Source organism: Coffea eugenioides, chromosome 11 (genome assembly GCF_003713205.1).
Source record: "Coffea eugenioides isolate CCC68of chromosome 11, Ceug_1.0, whole genome shotgun sequence".
Taxonomy (NCBI): domain Eukaryota; kingdom Viridiplantae; phylum Streptophyta; class Magnoliopsida; order Gentianales; family Rubiaceae; genus Coffea; species Coffea eugenioides.
The window spans coordinates 45,779,292-45,796,938 of NC_040045.1; the positions used below are offsets into that span (position 1 = coordinate 45,779,292).

The 17,647-nt window shown below is 42.1% G+C and overlaps 2 protein-coding genes across 5 annotated transcripts; both read left to right on the forward strand.

Annotated features, from left to right (window-relative positions):
* Positions 1 to 818: 818 nt before the first annotated feature.
* LOC113751357 lies at positions 819 to 10,279 on the forward strand. 2 transcript variants are annotated; one of them, XM_027295337.1, is made up of 12 exons: positions 819 to 1,234; positions 2,035 to 2,082; positions 2,250 to 2,320; positions 3,343 to 4,167; positions 4,322 to 4,415; positions 4,527 to 4,691; positions 4,773 to 5,558; positions 5,642 to 7,647; positions 7,752 to 7,866; positions 7,939 to 8,011; positions 9,033 to 9,184; positions 9,673 to 10,279. In XM_027295337.1, the coding sequence occupies exons 1-12, from the start codon at positions 1,159 to 1,161 to the stop codon at positions 9,999 to 10,001; spliced, it is 4,740 nt and encodes a 1,579-aa protein (XP_027151138.1). In that variant the 5' UTR covers positions 819 to 1,158; the 3' UTR covers positions 10,002 to 10,279. The 2 variants fall into 2 exon arrangements, with proteins under 2 accessions (XP_027151138.1, XP_027151139.1); XM_027295338.1 differs by having other exon boundaries at positions 7,951 to 8,011.
* Positions 10,280 to 11,014: 735 nt separating this feature from the next.
* On the forward strand, positions 11,015 to 14,835 carry LOC113754315 (2-pyrone-4,6-dicarbaxylate hydrolase). 3 transcript variants are annotated; one of them, XM_027298696.1, is made up of 10 exons: positions 11,024 to 11,360; positions 11,497 to 11,568; positions 11,937 to 12,016; positions 12,739 to 12,838; positions 12,925 to 12,978; positions 13,449 to 13,526; positions 13,627 to 13,724; positions 13,803 to 13,878; positions 14,152 to 14,273; positions 14,408 to 14,835. In XM_027298696.1, the coding sequence occupies exons 1-10, from the start codon at positions 11,136 to 11,138 to the stop codon at positions 14,559 to 14,561; spliced, it is 1,059 nt and encodes a 352-aa protein (XP_027154497.1). In that variant the 5' UTR covers positions 11,024 to 11,135; the 3' UTR covers positions 14,562 to 14,835. The 3 variants fall into 3 exon arrangements, with proteins under 3 accessions (XP_027154499.1, XP_027154497.1, XP_027154498.1); XM_027298697.1 differs by having other exon boundaries at positions 11,029 to 11,360; positions 13,821 to 13,878; XM_027298698.1 differs by lacking the exon at positions 11,497 to 11,568 and having other exon boundaries at positions 11,015 to 11,360.
* The last annotated feature ends 2,812 nt before the right edge of the window (positions 14,836 to 17,647 follow it).

Genomic DNA, 17,647 nt, shown 5'->3' on the forward strand with positions numbered 1-17,647 from the left:
GATGTTTTACACTGAGGAGGAAGATCATCAAAACATATATCATCAGTAACAGTAGTCTCATCAGCCTACACTACACTTGCTGATTTGGTATTCAACTTCAACTCATTTTCACTGCATCATCTTAATACTTCAACCCTTAATCTTATTATGGCTGTGTATTTCTATGTTGTTGAAATATTTTGCATTGCACTTGCTTTTACTGTGGTACAACAACCTAGACACGTTTAGGTTACCGTTTTATTGGTCAAATCACTCGCCTGTTCTTTGTTCTTCAATAGTGAGGAAAATAATTTGCTTTGTTTGGAAAGCAGCAAAAAAAATCGCTACGTTTTTACGATAATATATTTTTTAATTATTTTTTTACCTCAGATATATTAAATCGCTACAGTAATTTTTCTAAAAAAAAAAAAAAATCTAGAATCCAAACAAAGCTATATAATATAGTATCCAATTAGTAAGAAAGAATCTTACCTCCAAAAAAAAAAAGATTCGTTGGAATGATTTATTTACCGGAGTCATGCAAACAAAGAGAAAAAAAAAAAAGAGAAAAAGAAAGAAAGAAAAATTGTGTGTCTGATCGGTCGCAGAGTACATTGTTGTTGATGAAAATTTTTTATCCTTTAATTGAGGAAAATTGAACGTGTTTTGGTGGCAATAATAAATTTTAAAAAAAATGTTCATACACAACAGCAATTAAAAATCTGTTTTCCTTTATTTTGAAAACAAACAATTAAAAGCAGAGGCTGATTAGTTGATTTAGCTGTTCTGACCACCCAAACCCTTGCCCCTCACCCTTTTCTTCCCCATTCACCATTCTTTCTCATTTCTCTCTCTCTCTCTAAGCCAGCGAACTGTCTCTCTCTCAAAATCGTAGCTCTCTGCGAACTGTTCAACTGTTTGTCTCTCTAATCGCCATTCACTCTAAGCTCTCTCTCCCTCTCTCTCACACACACGCACTCCCTCTCTCCCTCCCCCCCCTCTCTCTCTCTATATCTTTCTGGTTTTTCCCCAGCGATTCACTTCTATCTCTTTCAATCTCTTCTTAATCTCTCTTATTTAGCTATCTGCATCCGGTGCTCGCTGAGCGCTTTTGATTCTTTTGGCTGAGCTTGTGATTTCGATCTTGTCATTGAAGTTGGGTGACTCATTTACCGTTCCATGGCTGAAAGCAAGCTCGATCTCCCTGACGATCTCCTCTCATCCAAGCCGTCCGATCAGTCTTGGACTCCAAAAGGTACTCTTCTTCTTTTTAACTCAATGTTGTTTAATTCTGTACGCCTTCGATCATTAATCCTTTCGGATATGCCTAATTTGCGGTTCGCGTTAAGTTAGGGTTTATTGATCTGACTTCTTCTTTTATCCTTTAATTTGACTTTAACTGTAATTCTTAGGGTTTCAGATCAGTGCGTTTGGTTGAGAGTACTATTAATCAATATTTTTGAGGTCATTGCTCGTGTTGATTTTTCTTGGTCTAAGTATTAGTGAAGTCAGGGGAAGGAACGAGAGATCTCTTCTAACTCTTTGAATTCCTATGTTGTTCCCTTTGGAACCTTGTGTTTATTATTGTACAGGTAGACCCTTCGATTAGAAACTCTATTTTTTTGTCTGAAATATCCTGTCCTCTTTGTATTAGCCTACAGCAACGTATTTTTGTTAAATGCAGAGTTCTGTTGTTATTCTAATTCGTAAAGACGTTAGCATTTGTCTTTATATTTTAACTCTTCATTCTCCATTTATGATAGAATTGGATTGTATTTTCGGAAAAAGAGACTCAACTTTCAGTTTTCTTTTCTCCTCCTTTCTTTAAGAAATTGAATTGGTGCTTTGTCAGTTTCTCTCAGGGATTCTGTGTGTTCTGTTTGATCAGAGCTGGTGATTTTTTCGAGCCTAAAATTCATGTTGCTTGATCTTTCGACATTTGACCTAGGATGTCAAACTTTTGATTTGGACATATGCGTGGTGTAAAGAGACATTGTTATGAATTGAATAGAAATGAATATTGATATAGCGAATTAATATTGTCGTCTTCTGCAGGAAATGACGAGGAAAAAGTGATGATGGGATCGCTCGATGAGTCAAAGGGTAATATACTTGTTTTTTATTTAGATTTCTGCGTGGCTTACTTGCTCTTTAGATGCTAGTCATTCCTCTCCGAATTCCCATTGGAGAACCTTAATTAGATTGGTCAGTATCTTTCCTGTATTGTCACTGCATGGTAGTGTAGTCTTTCTGACTGGACTTTGTAACAGATCAAGCCCCTTCGGAAAGCATTCCCCTGTCTCCGCAATGGCTTTATGCTAAACCGAGTGAGGCTAAAATGGTAAGTTTCTGTTTTTTTTTAAGGGAAGTTTACATTTGTTTCTCCTGTGAACTGTACTAAAAGATCCTTAACTGCATCTGTTCGTATATTTACTTTCCGTCAGTCTAAAAACAAAACCTGTTAATTTGGTGCTGTAATCAGCTTTTAATGTGAATAAGTGCTTAATTACAACTTTGATGAAGCAACTTTGCAGTTATGTTGTCAAAGCTGGTTTTCATCTATTATTTGATTATTGATCCAAGTTGAAATTCTGGTTTCTACATACTGAATCCTTTTTTTTTTTTTTTTATTTGTGGGAACTCATCAAGAACCTGTACAATTTGTTTTGTTTGAATGCATTCTTGGATATTTGGCATTTACCGTGCCACGTATCATTTTTGGCTTTGTACATCTGTTTACCAGGTCATTCCCTTCTCTGGGCATCTAAAAATTGGTGATATCTTTTTTGGCTTTGTACATACTTGCATTTTTGGCTGAAAATTATGGAATGAACCTGACCATACTTGCAAAATTGATTTTCTGCTACATGGCATGATCATTGAAAATTGCTGAAAATCTTGCCATACTGCTTTGAGGGATCTATGGGGACTCTTTTTCTCGCATATGTGATGCTTCTACTTATTTTGAATGACATGCTATTGTATGCTTTCTCTCATGCTTGTGTTTATGGACAGATTACATTCTTTTTGGGATGTTAACAGCTATTGAATTTTGTTTGTAACAGTTCAAGGAAAATGATCCTGAATAGAATTTTATTTTTTGAATATGGTCTTAGTTTTGTTTTTGACATTTGTTTTAGAAATATTTTTAGATTTTCTGATCATCACTGTTCATCCTTATCTGTTTTCAAGTGATAGTTGAGGTCTTGCTTAAATATGTTTTTAAGTTTATAATTTTGTGGATCCTCTGGAAACCCTGAGAAACTAGATTCAAGTCCCGCACATGTTGCGAGTTTCTTCTTCCTGGATTCATCCGTTTAAGTATTATGCATTTCTGTTTATAAATTCTCATGCACATAACAGGAAGCTCGTGGACCTAGTTCTCTGTCTCTTGGAAGTTCTGCTGATTCAAATCAGAAGGAGGGTTGGCGTGCAGATGCAGCTGAAGAAAGAAAAGATTGGAGAAGAATTACTACAGAGACTGAGAGTGGTCGGCGTTGGCGTGAAGAAGAAAGGGAAACTGGCTTGCTTGGCAGAAGAGACCGTAGAAAGACGGATCGTCGAGCTGACAATGCTTCCGGAAGAGAAACAACTGAAAATAGAACTTTGCCTGCAACTGACAGATGGCATGATGCTAGTAATCGCAATGCTGGGCATGAGCCAAGACGTGATAACAAGTGGTCTAACAGGTGGGGTCCTGATGACAAAGAAAAAGAGGCTCGACCAGAAAAAAAGGCAGATGTGGATAGGGAAGATGCCCACAATGAGAATCAGTCCTCTGTGGTTAGTCGTTCTGTTTCAGAACGTGACACGGATTCTCGTGATAAGTGGAGGCCACGGCATAGAATGGAAGGAAATCCTGGTGGGCCAGGCTCTTATCGTGCTGCCCCCGGATTTGGACTAGAGAAAGGGCGAGCAGAGGGTTCAAATGTGGGGTTCACCCTGGGACGTGGACGAGGTAGTGCAGCAGTTGGAAGACCAACATCTACTGAAAGTGTCCCTGGGAAACCATACCCCTTAACTGGTGCATTTTTATATCCAAGGGGGAAGCTCCTTGATATTTACCGTAGGCAAAAGTTAGGTTCATCCTTTTGTAACATGCCTGACCAGATGGAGGAAGTACCCTCAATTACACAAGTGAATTGCGCTGAACCTTTAGCTTTTGTGGTTCCTGGTTTAGATGAGGAGGTAATCTGTTGAATTGAGGAAGTAAATATTTTCTTTTATTTTGATTAGCCTTACATGTGAGAATGTTGTTTTGTGATTAATTTTATGCTAGAATTTCTATTTTCTTGAAACTTGAGCTTAATTTGCGTCTTATTTTAATTTCCTGTCCTAACAGGCTATCCTTAATGATATATCGACGGGCAAAATTACCAGTAGTGGAGTGTCATACAGTTCATTTAGAAAGGGCAGATCAACTGATAACATTGCAGGTACCAAGCTTAGCATCTTTTAAGACATAGAGGTTGCATGCTGGTTTGCCTGCATTTAAAGTTGTTTTGGTTGTTGCTCTAACTCTTAATTTTGCTCATGTTTTCCTGTAGAAGTGGCAGATCTGGAAACCAGCAATCAGAAGCAGGTTGTCCTCTCATCAGATATTTCTGAAGAAATTGTAGATACTTTACCTGCCATGTCAAATGATAAAATCCACGAGTTGAGAATTCAGAGCAACTTGTATAATAATGGTCCTACAAGGAGCTTGTTGGAAGGTGAGTTGTTGGTTTAAATGTTCTTTGTTGAGTGCTCTTTTTTGACAACCTCTAATAGAAACTACATCTACTTGGTTTCAGAGAGAGAGATCAATCACCAAGAAAAGCACATTTCTGAGGCTTTTTTGGGGACAAATATTGATGAAGTAAGATCAAGCCTAGAGAAGATCAACATTGGTAGCAATTCAGATACTATTACTAATGCTCAGTTTGAAGCTTTGGAAATCAGAGGTATGGATTCTGTTATAACCCGAAATCCTGGTTTAGATGTTACAAGACTGCGTGGAGCATTTGATGTCAGTGACAAGCTCCCAAATGAGCCAAACTCTCTGTTTAGTTTGCCATCTTCAGACCAGTATTGGGATGGAAATTTACAAAGCTTGGGAAGTAGAATTGGGGAAAATTATTTGGAGAAGGGTGTCCCGCCAGAGGAGTTAAGTTTGTACTACTGTGATCCTCAAGGAGAAATTCAAGGCCCATTTCTTGGAGTTGACATTATCTCATGGTTTGAACAAGGGTTTTTTGGAACAGACTTGCCAGTACGATTGGCTGATGCTCCTGAAGATTCACCTTTTTTTGAATTAGGTGATGTTATGCCTCATCTTAAAGCAAGCCATGAACATGCTTCCAGCACAGGTTTGAATTCCAATTTAGAAGTATCTACAGCTATGGGGGTGAAGTTCGATGGTAGTGTACTTGCTTCTGCTCCAATTGCGGATGTCATTAGTCCTACTGCATTAGATGATCCAATCTGGCCATTGTCTCATCTTGATGGCATCTCCTCACACCATGTAAACTTGAAAAATATTGAGCACCAATCGCATTTAGAGGGTCAAGATTTCCAAAATTTTGTGACTCAGGATGAAGGTTGTGAAATTTTTAATGAGTAGTTTTATATGCTTATTAGATTGAAAATGGATCTAACCACGTTGATATTTTTTCTTTTGTAGAAATAGTTTTTCCAGGAAGACCTGATAGTGGTGGAAATCCTATTGGGAAGACTCGTAGGGCCTCTGGTGATTCTTCAAATATCGTTAACCCTGCTTTTCCAACTGAGTTGACGGAGGCTGGCATTCCAAAGCAAAATAATAAGCTGCATCCTCTTGGGTTGCTGTGGTCTGAGCTAGAGGGTGCCCATACAAGGAATGAGCAGATGTCAAATATTTCTTTCAATTCAGGTAATCAGGAGCACGCTGTAAACCCCCTGTCTGGGAGGGTTGCTGCATTTGGTGCACTGGCTGAATCAACTCGTGCTGCTGAGACATGGCCTGATTTTCGTCGCAGAAATACACTTACTGAACCAAACTTATATCAAGATACAATGGATGCTCAGCATTTTTCTCGCATGGACCATGAATCCAACCGCTTTGATGTTTCAGAGAAAATACTACCCCAACATTTTCCACAATTCTCTGAGCAGCATAGTTTACCATCTCATAATGCCCACTTGGATGAAGCAATGCTTGAAAGAGGGCAACATCAGAACTCGTTGAATCAGCAGTTGGCAGGCCAGCTAGATCTGGAACACTTTGTGGCTATCCAACAACAGCAGCAAAGATTGCTGCAGCTTCAGCAACAGCAGCAGCAGCAGCAGCAGCTTCACCATCAAATGCTATTAAAAGAGCAACAACAGGCTCATGCTCGACAGCTGCTTGTCGAACAAATGATGCAGAGTCAAATGCGTGATTCTATTCGCGCTCAATCACGCAATGATGCTATTAGAACGAGTAATGCTCTGGAACAGGTCTTATTAAAGCAGCAAATTTTGAATGAACTCCAACAGCGTTCCCATCTTCCTCCTAGGCACCCAGAACCATCCTTTGAGCATCTTTTTCAGGCAAAATTCGGCCAGGTGCCTCCTCAAGTGCATCCAAGTGATTTATTGGAGCTTTTATCACGTGCAAAACATGGGCAAATGCATCCATTGGAGCATCAGATGCTTCATCAGGAGCAGTTACATGGAAGGCAACTGCCAATGGGATTAAGGCAGCGATTGGATATGGAAGATGACAGACAAGTTGGTTCTTCGTGGTCTGTTGACGAAAGCAGTCAATTCCTTAGAAATCCTGCAAATTCTCATCGGGGTGGTGCTGCTGGATTTGGACAGCTAGATTTTTTTCAACAGCAACAAATTCCATCTCCTGAGGAGCATCTCAGTCATCTCGATCGGAATCTTTCATTACAAGATAGACTCCAGCCAGGGCATTTTGAGCCCGGCCCTTTACCATTTGAACGCTCGATGTCATTACCTGTTGGTGCTGCAGGAGCAAATTTGGACGTTATGAGTTCTATAGCTCGTAATCAAGGTTTAGATATGCAGGAATTGAACGCGCGACTGCAGCTTAGTGGTCAAATGGGGGGTTTTTCATCCAGTGTATATTCTCATCCATCTCAACGCCCAATGGTTCCCAGCCAGTTTCATGCCTCAAATTCAGATATAATGGAGGGCCACTGGTCTGAGAGCAATGGTCAGTTGCCAAATGAGTGGGTTGATACACGACTGCAACAACTGCATAGTAATAGTGAGAGGCAAAAAAGGGACTCAGAAGTCAAAAGGACTTCAGAAGATCCAAGTTTATGGATGTCAGCTGGTGCAAGTGATGACAGCTCGAAGCGTTTACTCATGGAACTTCTTCACCAGAAATCAAGTCATCAGTCAGCTGAGCCACTAGATTTGATCAGTGGAATGTCCACTGAGAAAAGACCTTCTGGTCCATATTCTGGAACTATCTCCTCAAATCATTCATTTAATCTTCTTTCAGATCAAGAAGCAAATTTGAATCAATCGTTTGCTGTGGGATCTTACAGCCTGAATTCAGGTGGGCCACCGCAGGCCCGTGTAGCTGATGAGGTGGCTAGTACGGTGGAAACTGTTGAAAGATCAGCTTTCAGGTCCAACTCCGGAGCATTGCTTGAAGAAGAAGCCTTCTTTTCAGGTGTCAATGGCCCCTCTCAGGTTATTTTTCACGATCCCTACATGATATGCAATTGATCTTTGCAATGACTCGAATAATCTAATGAGAAATGTGAGTGCTTATCAGCATGGGCGGTCTTGTGCAGGGGCCTGCTTCAGAGGTTCGAGAAGACATTGTTGAACCAGTGAAAAATGCTGCTTTGGACGGAGGGGAATTGCCTGTGAATATTCTTAGCAGGCATTCTTCTTTTAGCAGTTCAGGTAATCTGTCTACCAATTTCCCTTCTGCCTAGTTTTTTGCACTATCATACCATGACTCTGGATTGGTTCCAGGAGGTAATGCAGGCTTTTGTGGGGAGAAGATTGGACTACTTGATTCATTTGCAGATGATCTTGCTAAGGATCGGTAAGGACAATTTGGGTACTGGTTGTGCTATACTGAAATGAAATATCTAGAACTTGTAGTTTATCTTTGCATGTTCTGGGGAGTTACAGGTGGAAATACTTCTCTGCTCCAGTGCAGAGACTCAGATACCTTAAAGGAAGATGCCCTTTTACACTGTATATGATTATTGGAATTTTTTTCCCGCCTTGCAAATAGTAATTAAAGTAGTTTTCTTCTTGATTTCTGCTGGTTGGCTACTTGAGGTATAATCTCAAGGAAGATACACTTGATTAACCTATGAGACTGGTACTGATTGCTGAAGGTTAGGTTATTGAAAAGAGAGCTTCCTGAATATAGAAGAGTGCATTTAAGCTAAAGTTAGTGAGCTAGGAGAAAATCCATTTCTGGTGAAGGATTGTAGCTGATTTTCTATTGGACCTGGCCTGTTCTGCCACTTGGTGGCTGGATTAGATTCAGAACGGGTTTTGTTGAACTGGACTTGAACTCGTTTTTATATTACAGTGGCTTAATTAAAAGATCACCTTGGCATTGGAACCCCAAAACTGAAGTTGCATGGATTTGATATTTTTGCAAGTTGATATTCCTGTCAATTGGTTTGACAACAGATATTGAGATACCACTTAAGTGCTGGTATGCTATTGGGCAGTGAAAAGTACAAAAAGTTGAATCATGCCAAGAATTTATAACTAAAATATTTGTGTTTTTTTGCAGCGTTTATTATGTTGGAAACAAATAGTGTCGTGGTCTTTGTGGGGAATGTAATTGCTTCTGTTGTCTCCCCAGTCGTTCCTTTGCCAAAGGAAATAAGTTCTTAGAAGATCTTAATTCTCTTTTTAAGAGAAGGAATAGGCGTGTTATTTTCCTCGAAAAATACTGTTGATCTGCCCCTGTTGCTGGTCCATCAAGCAATTGTAATTTTGCAACACGCCTACTGCTACAGTTATCCATGTCATTGTTTGTGTTGTCTTCGTTCTTCTTGTTGTGGGACTCCATACACGTTTTACTTTAATATATTTGGCAGGGCCCCATCTGCTGCATCAAAAATGCCAGAAAATATTTTGCTGAAACGTCCTCCAGTCCCACGGGCATCATCTGCTCAGGATGGGTTAGTTGAGCTGAATTCAGATGCAGCAATCAGAGGAAAAAATCCTCCAATTTCTATACCTGCTGAAGGTATTATCTTGAGGCTTTTGTGTAACTTTTTGTTTCTGCATTTAGTTTATGTGGTTCAGAGGTTTCTATGCTGCTAAAATTTATATTTGGATTGTTATGCACAGCATATTACCATTTTTTGCTTTCGGTGAAAGATAGGCTAGCTTTAGGGTTATAAGTTCACTCATGTTGGCAGCTTATATATGTGATTCAGACACCAATGCAACAGTGCCCCTTCCCCAACCCCCAACTTAAATTGTGTAGGGCTAAAGCTTAAATCGTGTGAGAGAAAAGGCAGGTTAGTATCAAGGTACAAATGATCTTTGAAATGTAGGGCTAAAGCTTTTCGTATAATGCGAGCATCAGCTGGAGTTCTTATTTAAGTCTGCTTCTCGTTATTTCCTAAAATAGAAGCTGAGCAGGGAAGATTTGGTAGAAGGATTCATGAAATGCTGGGCTATTTTCTGACTAGTACTTTATATTCTCATTTTTGCCAAAATCTTTGATAGGAGGAAGACGTGATGCAGGAAACCAAGTCTCTGATATGCTGACTTCTGGCAAAAAAGATGTGCGATTTCGACGCACTGCATCATTAGGTGATGCTGATGTTTCAGAGACGTCATTTAGTGACATGCTCAAGAGCAGCGCTAAAAAGCCAGCTCCTCAAGATGTTAGTGCTGCGGGGATTGCTGCTTCTGACTCAGTTGATGGAATGCAGGGCTCTCGTAGCAACAAAAAGAAGGGGAAGAAAGGTAGACAAATTGATCCTGCCTTACTTGGATTCAAGGTCACAAGCAATCGCATAATGATGGGTGAGATTCAGCGGATAGAAGATTGATACTTCCTGTATTGTAGTACTTGAGCTATGCCAGTTTTTTAGTTGCTGTACAGATTAGGAGTTTCTTTAAAGTTTTTGCAGCAGCAATTTCTTTAATTTGTCCTACTTCATTTTCACCTTTTTAGCAGCAGCTTAGCATTTATTGTAGGGTGGCTGGTGTGGTTATTAGGTTCGGAATCCATTGGCAGGATATAGCCAGCCCAGTAAAGCTTGTATAGACAGAAATCTGATAGGAATACTTACCAATGAAAAGAATCGTGCATACTTTTGTATCTGAAGTGTGGTGGATGATATTAGAGGTCTATATAAATTGGTTATTTTTTCATAATAAGTTTTTTAAATACAATATTACAATAATAAACTCTTAAAAATGGTTAACAATTCTTAACTCTCAAATGCAAATAAATAAATAACCTGTCACCTCTGTCCTCTTCCATCCACCGTTGGAATTCGCCGCCACTATTCTCGATGCTGTCGCCCCTACCTTCCCCCTTCCCTTCCTCTTGCCTCTTCCTTTTTCCCTCCTTTCTCCTCCTCCCTCCCCTCCCCCCCCAACACCAAAAGCTCTCGGCCCCCTTCCTCTCTAATTTGCAACTCCTTCCCTCTCCCCTCTCTTCTCCTATCTGGTCAAGAGGGGAGAGGGAAGGAGAAGGAGGGAAGGGAAGGGAGGAAGAGGGAGAAGGGGCTGTGGAGGGAGGAGGGGAGAAGCAGTAGGGAGGGGTGATTTTTTTTAAAATTTTTTTTTAATTTATTAAAATTTTAAAATAGTAAAATATTTTAAAATATATCTTCAAAAATTATATCAAAAAATATCTATCTATCTGCCGTGAAAGTACATAGCAATAGTAAATTTTTTTTAAAAATATCCCAAAAACTAAAAGCACATAGAAATGATTATTTCAAATAATCACCTGTCTGATTGAATTCAATGTTAGATCTAGCAAGAATTGGCGTCACCCGGACTCGAGCCGCAGAGGTTCAGTGCGTTAGATTGACATGATAACCAACTGCACCGCAACAGTTTGTTGGGGTTAGGATAGAATGAGCATTTAAATAAAATTAAGATCATGGTGATGTGAAGAAAACAAGGTTGGCGGTGTGTGTGTGTGGGCGTAGAAAAGTGTAATTGGGCTAATGGCAGCGAGTTTGAGTGTGAGTTGCGCAACTCAGTCCTGGAACTTACCCCTAAGACTACTGAGGCAGACTGGTTCTAGTAGACTTGGAAGTCGATTACGGGTCTCAGCAGTAGAGAATCAAATGGCAACCCCTGATGATGATGATAATGCTAAGCAACCAAGCACCAAGAAGATGTCCAGCGTAATCGACTCGCATCTGCACGTTTGGGCTTCTCCTCAGGAGGTAACCTTTCCCACCAAACACAAATCTATCTCCACTGTCAGTATATCAGGTTTGGCTAGTCTTGGCGTTTTTCCTACAAGCGTGTAACCGCCAAATTTTATCTTAATTCTTATCTGGGATTTCAATTGACATGTAGGCTGCAGACAATTACCCCTATTTTCCCGGCCAAGAACCCACCTTACCAGGTCATGCTGACTATTTGCTCCGGGTAATTCTCGTACCGGTGTCACTCTTGCAACTTAACCTATGGTGATTGCGAAATTTCCACCCTTTATTTTGCAGAACCCTGCTTTTTTCAACTTCGCTCATCCATCAATGTGCTGCTAGTAGTGAACACCATGTCCCTCCATTTTTTTAGGCATCGATCCTTTTCACATCAATCTAAGTTTTGAGTATGCTTTACTCCTACTATTGATGCCCGTCACCTTGGCTTCGTCTCAGTAGGCTAGTAGAGACTTCCTAGCCACCATATAAACAAAAGTTTTCCCCCTTTCCTCAACCATCCATGTCTCATTCACCCCTTCTGCCCAGATGCTCGTGTAACTAAAGTTCACTTGCTTCCTGTATATTCTGCAGTGCATGAAAGAAGCAGGGGTAGATGGTGCACTCATAGTGCAGCCCATAAATCACAAATTTGATCATTCTTACGTGACAAGGTCAGGTGATCATACTCAAGTTCATGTATTCAAACGATTGTTGTGTCAAGAATTTCAGTCCCTCTGATCAATTGCAAATTTCCTCTGTACACCAATGGCGCAAGCCTGTGGTTTCTGACTAATTGTTGAAAGCGTATGCAAATGATGTACTAGTTTTAAAGTAGATTATCCAAAATTGGCAGTTACGGTGGGGTACATGACTAAACTTTGAAGGTTGGCTGTGAATCTTTTTAAGCAAGTTTTGATGTCAAATAGTAAAATATCAAGACCTGGAAAAAAACTGAAGGACAATGTTACGACGATTAATAAGCATAACAACAACATCAATATAAAAAGAAGAGCATTATATGGAGTCCATTTGGACGGAGGTTATTTCCCAAAAAAATATATTGATATTTATTGTAACAGCTCTTTGTGATATGATGTAATTTATGTGAGACAAGTGGTGGAAAATCGTACATTGAGGATCTCCAAGAACAATTTTTCAAATAATTGTCATTCTTGAGGACAATTTTCCAAATAATTTATTTATTGCTTTTCTTTGTCCTTATTGCTTTCAAATGCGGCCCAGCTAAAGTTGCCTTCATTTTTAAGTTGCACATCTTGGCAATTAGACTTCTATGGTTTTCGAGTCATTGAAGTAGTTTAATGTCTTCATTCTTCCTCTATGTTGTCAATTGTAGTTTCAGAAGTTGCCTTATGCCAAGTTGATCATTGAACAGTGTGCTGAAGAAGTATCCATCCAAGTTTGTCGGTTGCTGCCTTGCAAATCCAACTGAAGATGGAAAAGGAATTGAAGAGTTTGAGAATCTTATCTTGAAGGTGCTGAGGAATATGGAACTGTATTTTACCGATATTGTAGGAAAAGGATTTTTTTTTTTTTGACAGACCGCTTTCACTTGTGATAGGATGGTTACCGCGCAGTACGTTTTAATCCGTATTTGTGGCCTTCTGGTCAACAGGTACCTTCTTTGTGAATACACCCACATGATTATTGCTTTCATGGAGTCATACAATATATCTTGTTTTTGATGGTATCTTGAACCCTTTATTGGAAATTACCTTTTGGAAGGCGAGAACAAGGAATTTAAATTTGCTAATCAGCTCAAAACCAAGGACTAACTCTATAAGCAAACTACTACACGTCTAGGCTGAGCTGTATATTCATGTACTGTACTTAGCTTAACTATGAAAATTTCACAGTATCAACTTCCCACGTCACAAAGTCTAAGCATAATGGTGTAGAGGTGGTGTTTGATCTCAATTCTGCCATTAACAAGTTGTTTAATATCAAGATGCAGGAGGGGGGAAGTGATGAAGTCTTCTTTGTGATTACTCATGGATGAAAAACTAAATCCTATCATATTCACACCTGACTAAAATAAATGAAACTGAGGAAAGAAGATGTAAAGCACATTAGTGATCTTTGCAGATGACAAATGACATTGGGAAGGCTATTTTCTCAAAAGCAGGAGAACTTGGAGTTCCAGTGGGTTTTATGTGCATGAAGGTCTGTGTCAATTCATTGCTGTCACTTGTATATTTTAAAGGTAAAATTACTTGTAGTCAACAGTTAGTGTCCCAAAACTTTAACGAGATGATCTTTGCAGGGTCTGAATTTGCATATATCAGAAATTAAGGAACTGTGCATGGAATTTCCTAAAACAACTGTTTTGCTCGATCATCTGGCCTTCTGTAAACCACCAATGTAAGTTGACCGTGTCTGTCAAAGCATAGTAGTAGAGCTGTTTAGTGATACGGATGAAGGATCAGATTACTTGTTTAGATGCGTCTCATCTTTCAGAAATGACGAGGAAAGCAAACTCTTCTCTGAACTGCTAAAGTTGTCCCGATTTCCGCAAGTAAGTATATGCTACATCTCATCTGGTATTTGCTATTGACAGTTGATCTTCTTGATCTTAAGTGGCCGGGGCCGTGTCTTAGTCTTCCCTCCCTTCCGAAGAAGACTGCAAATCAGCTTTGCCATTTGAATCGTGGATCGTCTAATGCATACGTGATATCCCATGTGCCCTTGCCCTGTCTTAATTTTAATTTTAATTTTTTTGGTTTCTTACATCACCAAAACCTTCAATATTACGCATTCATTAACCTCTCGAGTAACTTCTGCCTGACAGGTTTACGTAAAATTTAGCGCCTTGTTTCGAGTGTCGAGAAATCCATATCCGTATGATGATTTATGCCAAGTTCTATCCCAAGTAGTTTCCAGCTTCGGTGCAAACCGAGTCATGTGGGGAAGGTAAAATGTCTTATAATTCAAATTCTGAACCTAAAGGAAAATGCAAGGACAATGTTCGTCGATTTGAATGTACCAGAAGTACCCATTTCATTGTGGAGCTAACTCGAGAAGTTCAATCTTGGGCCTTGCTGCAGTGACTTTCCTTACGTTGTCGCTGAGTGTGGCTACAAAGAAGCAAAAGAAGCTGCCTTTCGGCTTGCCCAACAAGTGCCCTTGTCATCTTCAGAAATGGAATCAATCATGGGGAATACGATTCAGCGCGTATTCAAATCTCAGTGGTTTCGTTAGACGATTGAGGTCATCCTGGAATTCAAATGAGTAGCTACATGCTCGTGTAAGGTTGTGTAGAGTCTTGTCTCAAGGATAGATCACGAGGTTTCCGAGCTGAACAGATTGTGATGAACTGTGAAGCGATCTCAAACTGATGATACAGGACATACTAATCACAAAATCTCTGTGCTTTGTCATTATTCTATGTAATAATTCTATAGAGGCTTTGGAAGCGTATTGAAAAAAGTTCAATCTGTAAACTTTCATATAATAAAAGACGCGATGCCTTTCATTGGCAAGCTTTTGTACAAGATTTCTGTCATTGAAAGCGTTTACTAGGCTGACTGTCGTTCGTGCCAATGGATTCTGACCTATATGCCTCCGTTAAATTCAATACTGCTGCTAATCAGCAAAAAGATGAAAATATATCGAATTCAATACTCAGCAGCTAAAAAGGTGAAATCAGAGAAATTAACGAATTTACTGCTGCTAAAGAAAAAAAAAAAAAAAAGGTTATAGATCAGGAAGAATGCGCCCGCCCTTGTTTTGCTGCTCTTGAGCATGTCTCTCACCTAAGGATATGATGATGCAGCGCGTCGAAATGGCACATCTTTTTTTCCACAAATTTAGAACATCAGAGTCCTCACATCGCATCGCGCCGATTTGTGGCCAAAAATTAAAAAACAAAATGAGAGAATGAATTGATTGGATACTACCATGTAATCTGAAGAAGCACGGAACTTCCCCTGACCGAGCTGACCTGATGAGCTCGGGGTGCCGATGGAAGAGCTGGTTCCAAGCCTGCAAAACAGAAAGGAGTGGACTTACGAGGGGGCCCTGAGGTGGTCCCCGAGGGCACTCCGACGGTCAAGTTAGTTTTCCGGTGAGTAGGGTTCCCGGGGATTAACTTAGTCAGAGTGGATTAGCCGAATAGTGAGCGTACCTTGTGCAGTCATTGTGCGTTACTACTTATACCTTCTTAGGAGTCCGACCTCCGCACGCTTCGGGACTTGCCTTGGATAGCTCCCAATCCCGCGCTGAGGGGGATTCTCCCCGCCCTCTGCGGGGTAGCTCTCGGGAGCCCCACGGAGCCCTAGCCGCCGTGTGACCTAGGCTGGTTTCCCATGGGCCCGGGGTCCAAGCCCAACTCGGATCACCCTGGGCTGCCACGTGTACGGGCCCAGGACGGGGCCTCTGCACTAGCCCCCTAGATTAGGTCAGGCTCCCAGGCAGACCTGATCTATACCCTTGCCACGTGGGAGCCCAGTGTCGCACTGCCCAGGCTCAAGCAAGTTCTCCACCTTTCAAGCCACTGGTGCCTCCTCTTTTCAGCTCGGTAGGCTTTGTGATAGATAGGTTGTATAGACGTAATTCGAATGAAATTATCTAACCTCTATTTGCAATTCTCGCCTGCGCCAAACTCTAACAATCAAGGCCATATGCCGACCTCCCGGGTAGAGCACCAAACTCCCAAGTTTCGACAAACTTGATCAATGCGTGCCGACCTCATAGGATCGAGCATCAAATTGCCACTGACATGGTTTAAGCCCCCAACTTTTAAAGATTTGAGCCTTGCCGACCTCCTGGGTCAAACAAACTCATTCAAGTTAAGGCACAACGTGCCGACCTCTTGGGGCCGAACATCGCACTTTCCGACTTCAAAATTTCAAGCCGTGCCGACCTCTTGTGGCCGAGCATCATACTTTGAAGGCAGTCACGCCGACCTCCTGGGTCGAGCGTCAAGGCTTTAAAGATAGCCCTGCCGACCTCTTGGGCCGAGCATTAAACTTTAAAGGCAGCCATGCCGACCTCCTGGGTTGAGCGTCAAGGCTTTAAAGTTAGCCCTGCCGACCTCTTGGGTCGAGCGTCAAATTCTTAAGGATAGGCCGCGCCGACCTCCTAGGCCGAGCGTTAGACTTCCAAGGTATTCATGCCGACCTCCTGGGTCGAGCGTCGAATTCCCGGATTTCCGCAAACTCAGACTCTAAAGCTTCAAACTGCGCCAACCTCCTGGGTCGAGCCTTGTCGAACTCCCAGGTTTCGAAGCTTTAAATCGTGCCGACCTCTTGGGGCCGAGCATAATAGAACTTCTCGTGTCGGCCTCTTGGGGTCGAGCATCGTCGACCTCCTGGGTCGAGCGTCAAGGCTTTAAAGTTAGCCCTGCCGACCTCTTGGGTCGAGCATTAAACTTTAATGGCAGCCACGCCGACCTCCTGGGTCGAGCTTCAGGATTTTAGAGATAGTCCTGCCGACCTCTTGGGCCGAGTATTGAACTTTAAAGGCAGCCATGCCGACCTCCTGGGTCGAGCGTTGCCTCCTCTGCGTTGGCAGCTGCGTGCGCCCGGGTCAAGAGCTCCTCCATGTCTCCGGGAAGCTTCTCGGCCAACTTGTAGAAGAGCTCCTCTACCCTGAGCCCGTTCATGAAGGCGGCCATGACCACCTTTTCGTCCTTGTCCCTGATCTGTAAGCTCTCCGTGTTGAAACGGGTCATGAAATTCCTCAACGACTCGGCCTCTGCCTGATGGCCATCAGGTGGGCCGCGTTTTTCGAATAAGTCTTCGAGGAGACGAACTGGGCGGCGAACTGTCTGGCCAGCTCGGTGAAACACCTGATAGACCCCGGTGCCAGGCCCTGGAACCAGAGCCGTGCCTTACCCTTAAGGAACATGGGGAAGGTCTTGCAACGGAGGGCGTCCGCGGCGGTTTGTAGACGCATGTGCGTCAGGAAGACCGAGAGGTGGTCTTCCGGGTCAGCCGAGCCATCGTACAGCTCGATGTTCGGAATCTTGAACCTCCGAGGTAACGGGTAGTCCTCGACCTCTCGAGTGAAGGGCGAAACCGCATAGTCGTCCTCGTACGGTTGCAGTCGCAGGATCTGCTCGAGCTCGTCCCAGACGGGCTGCCATTGGGGAGGGTCCCTCGGCCGGCTCTTGACAGACCGGGTGGGGGAGCGGTCAAGCCCCTTCCGCACAGGCTTCCTCGGGGATGGGTCCCTCAACCGGCTCCCCGCGGACCTGTCACGAGAGTGCCTTTCACTGTCCCCGACCACCGAGGGACGCGGGCGAGGTGGAGTCCGCGGCCGCTTCCTCCTGGGGGGCTGATCCC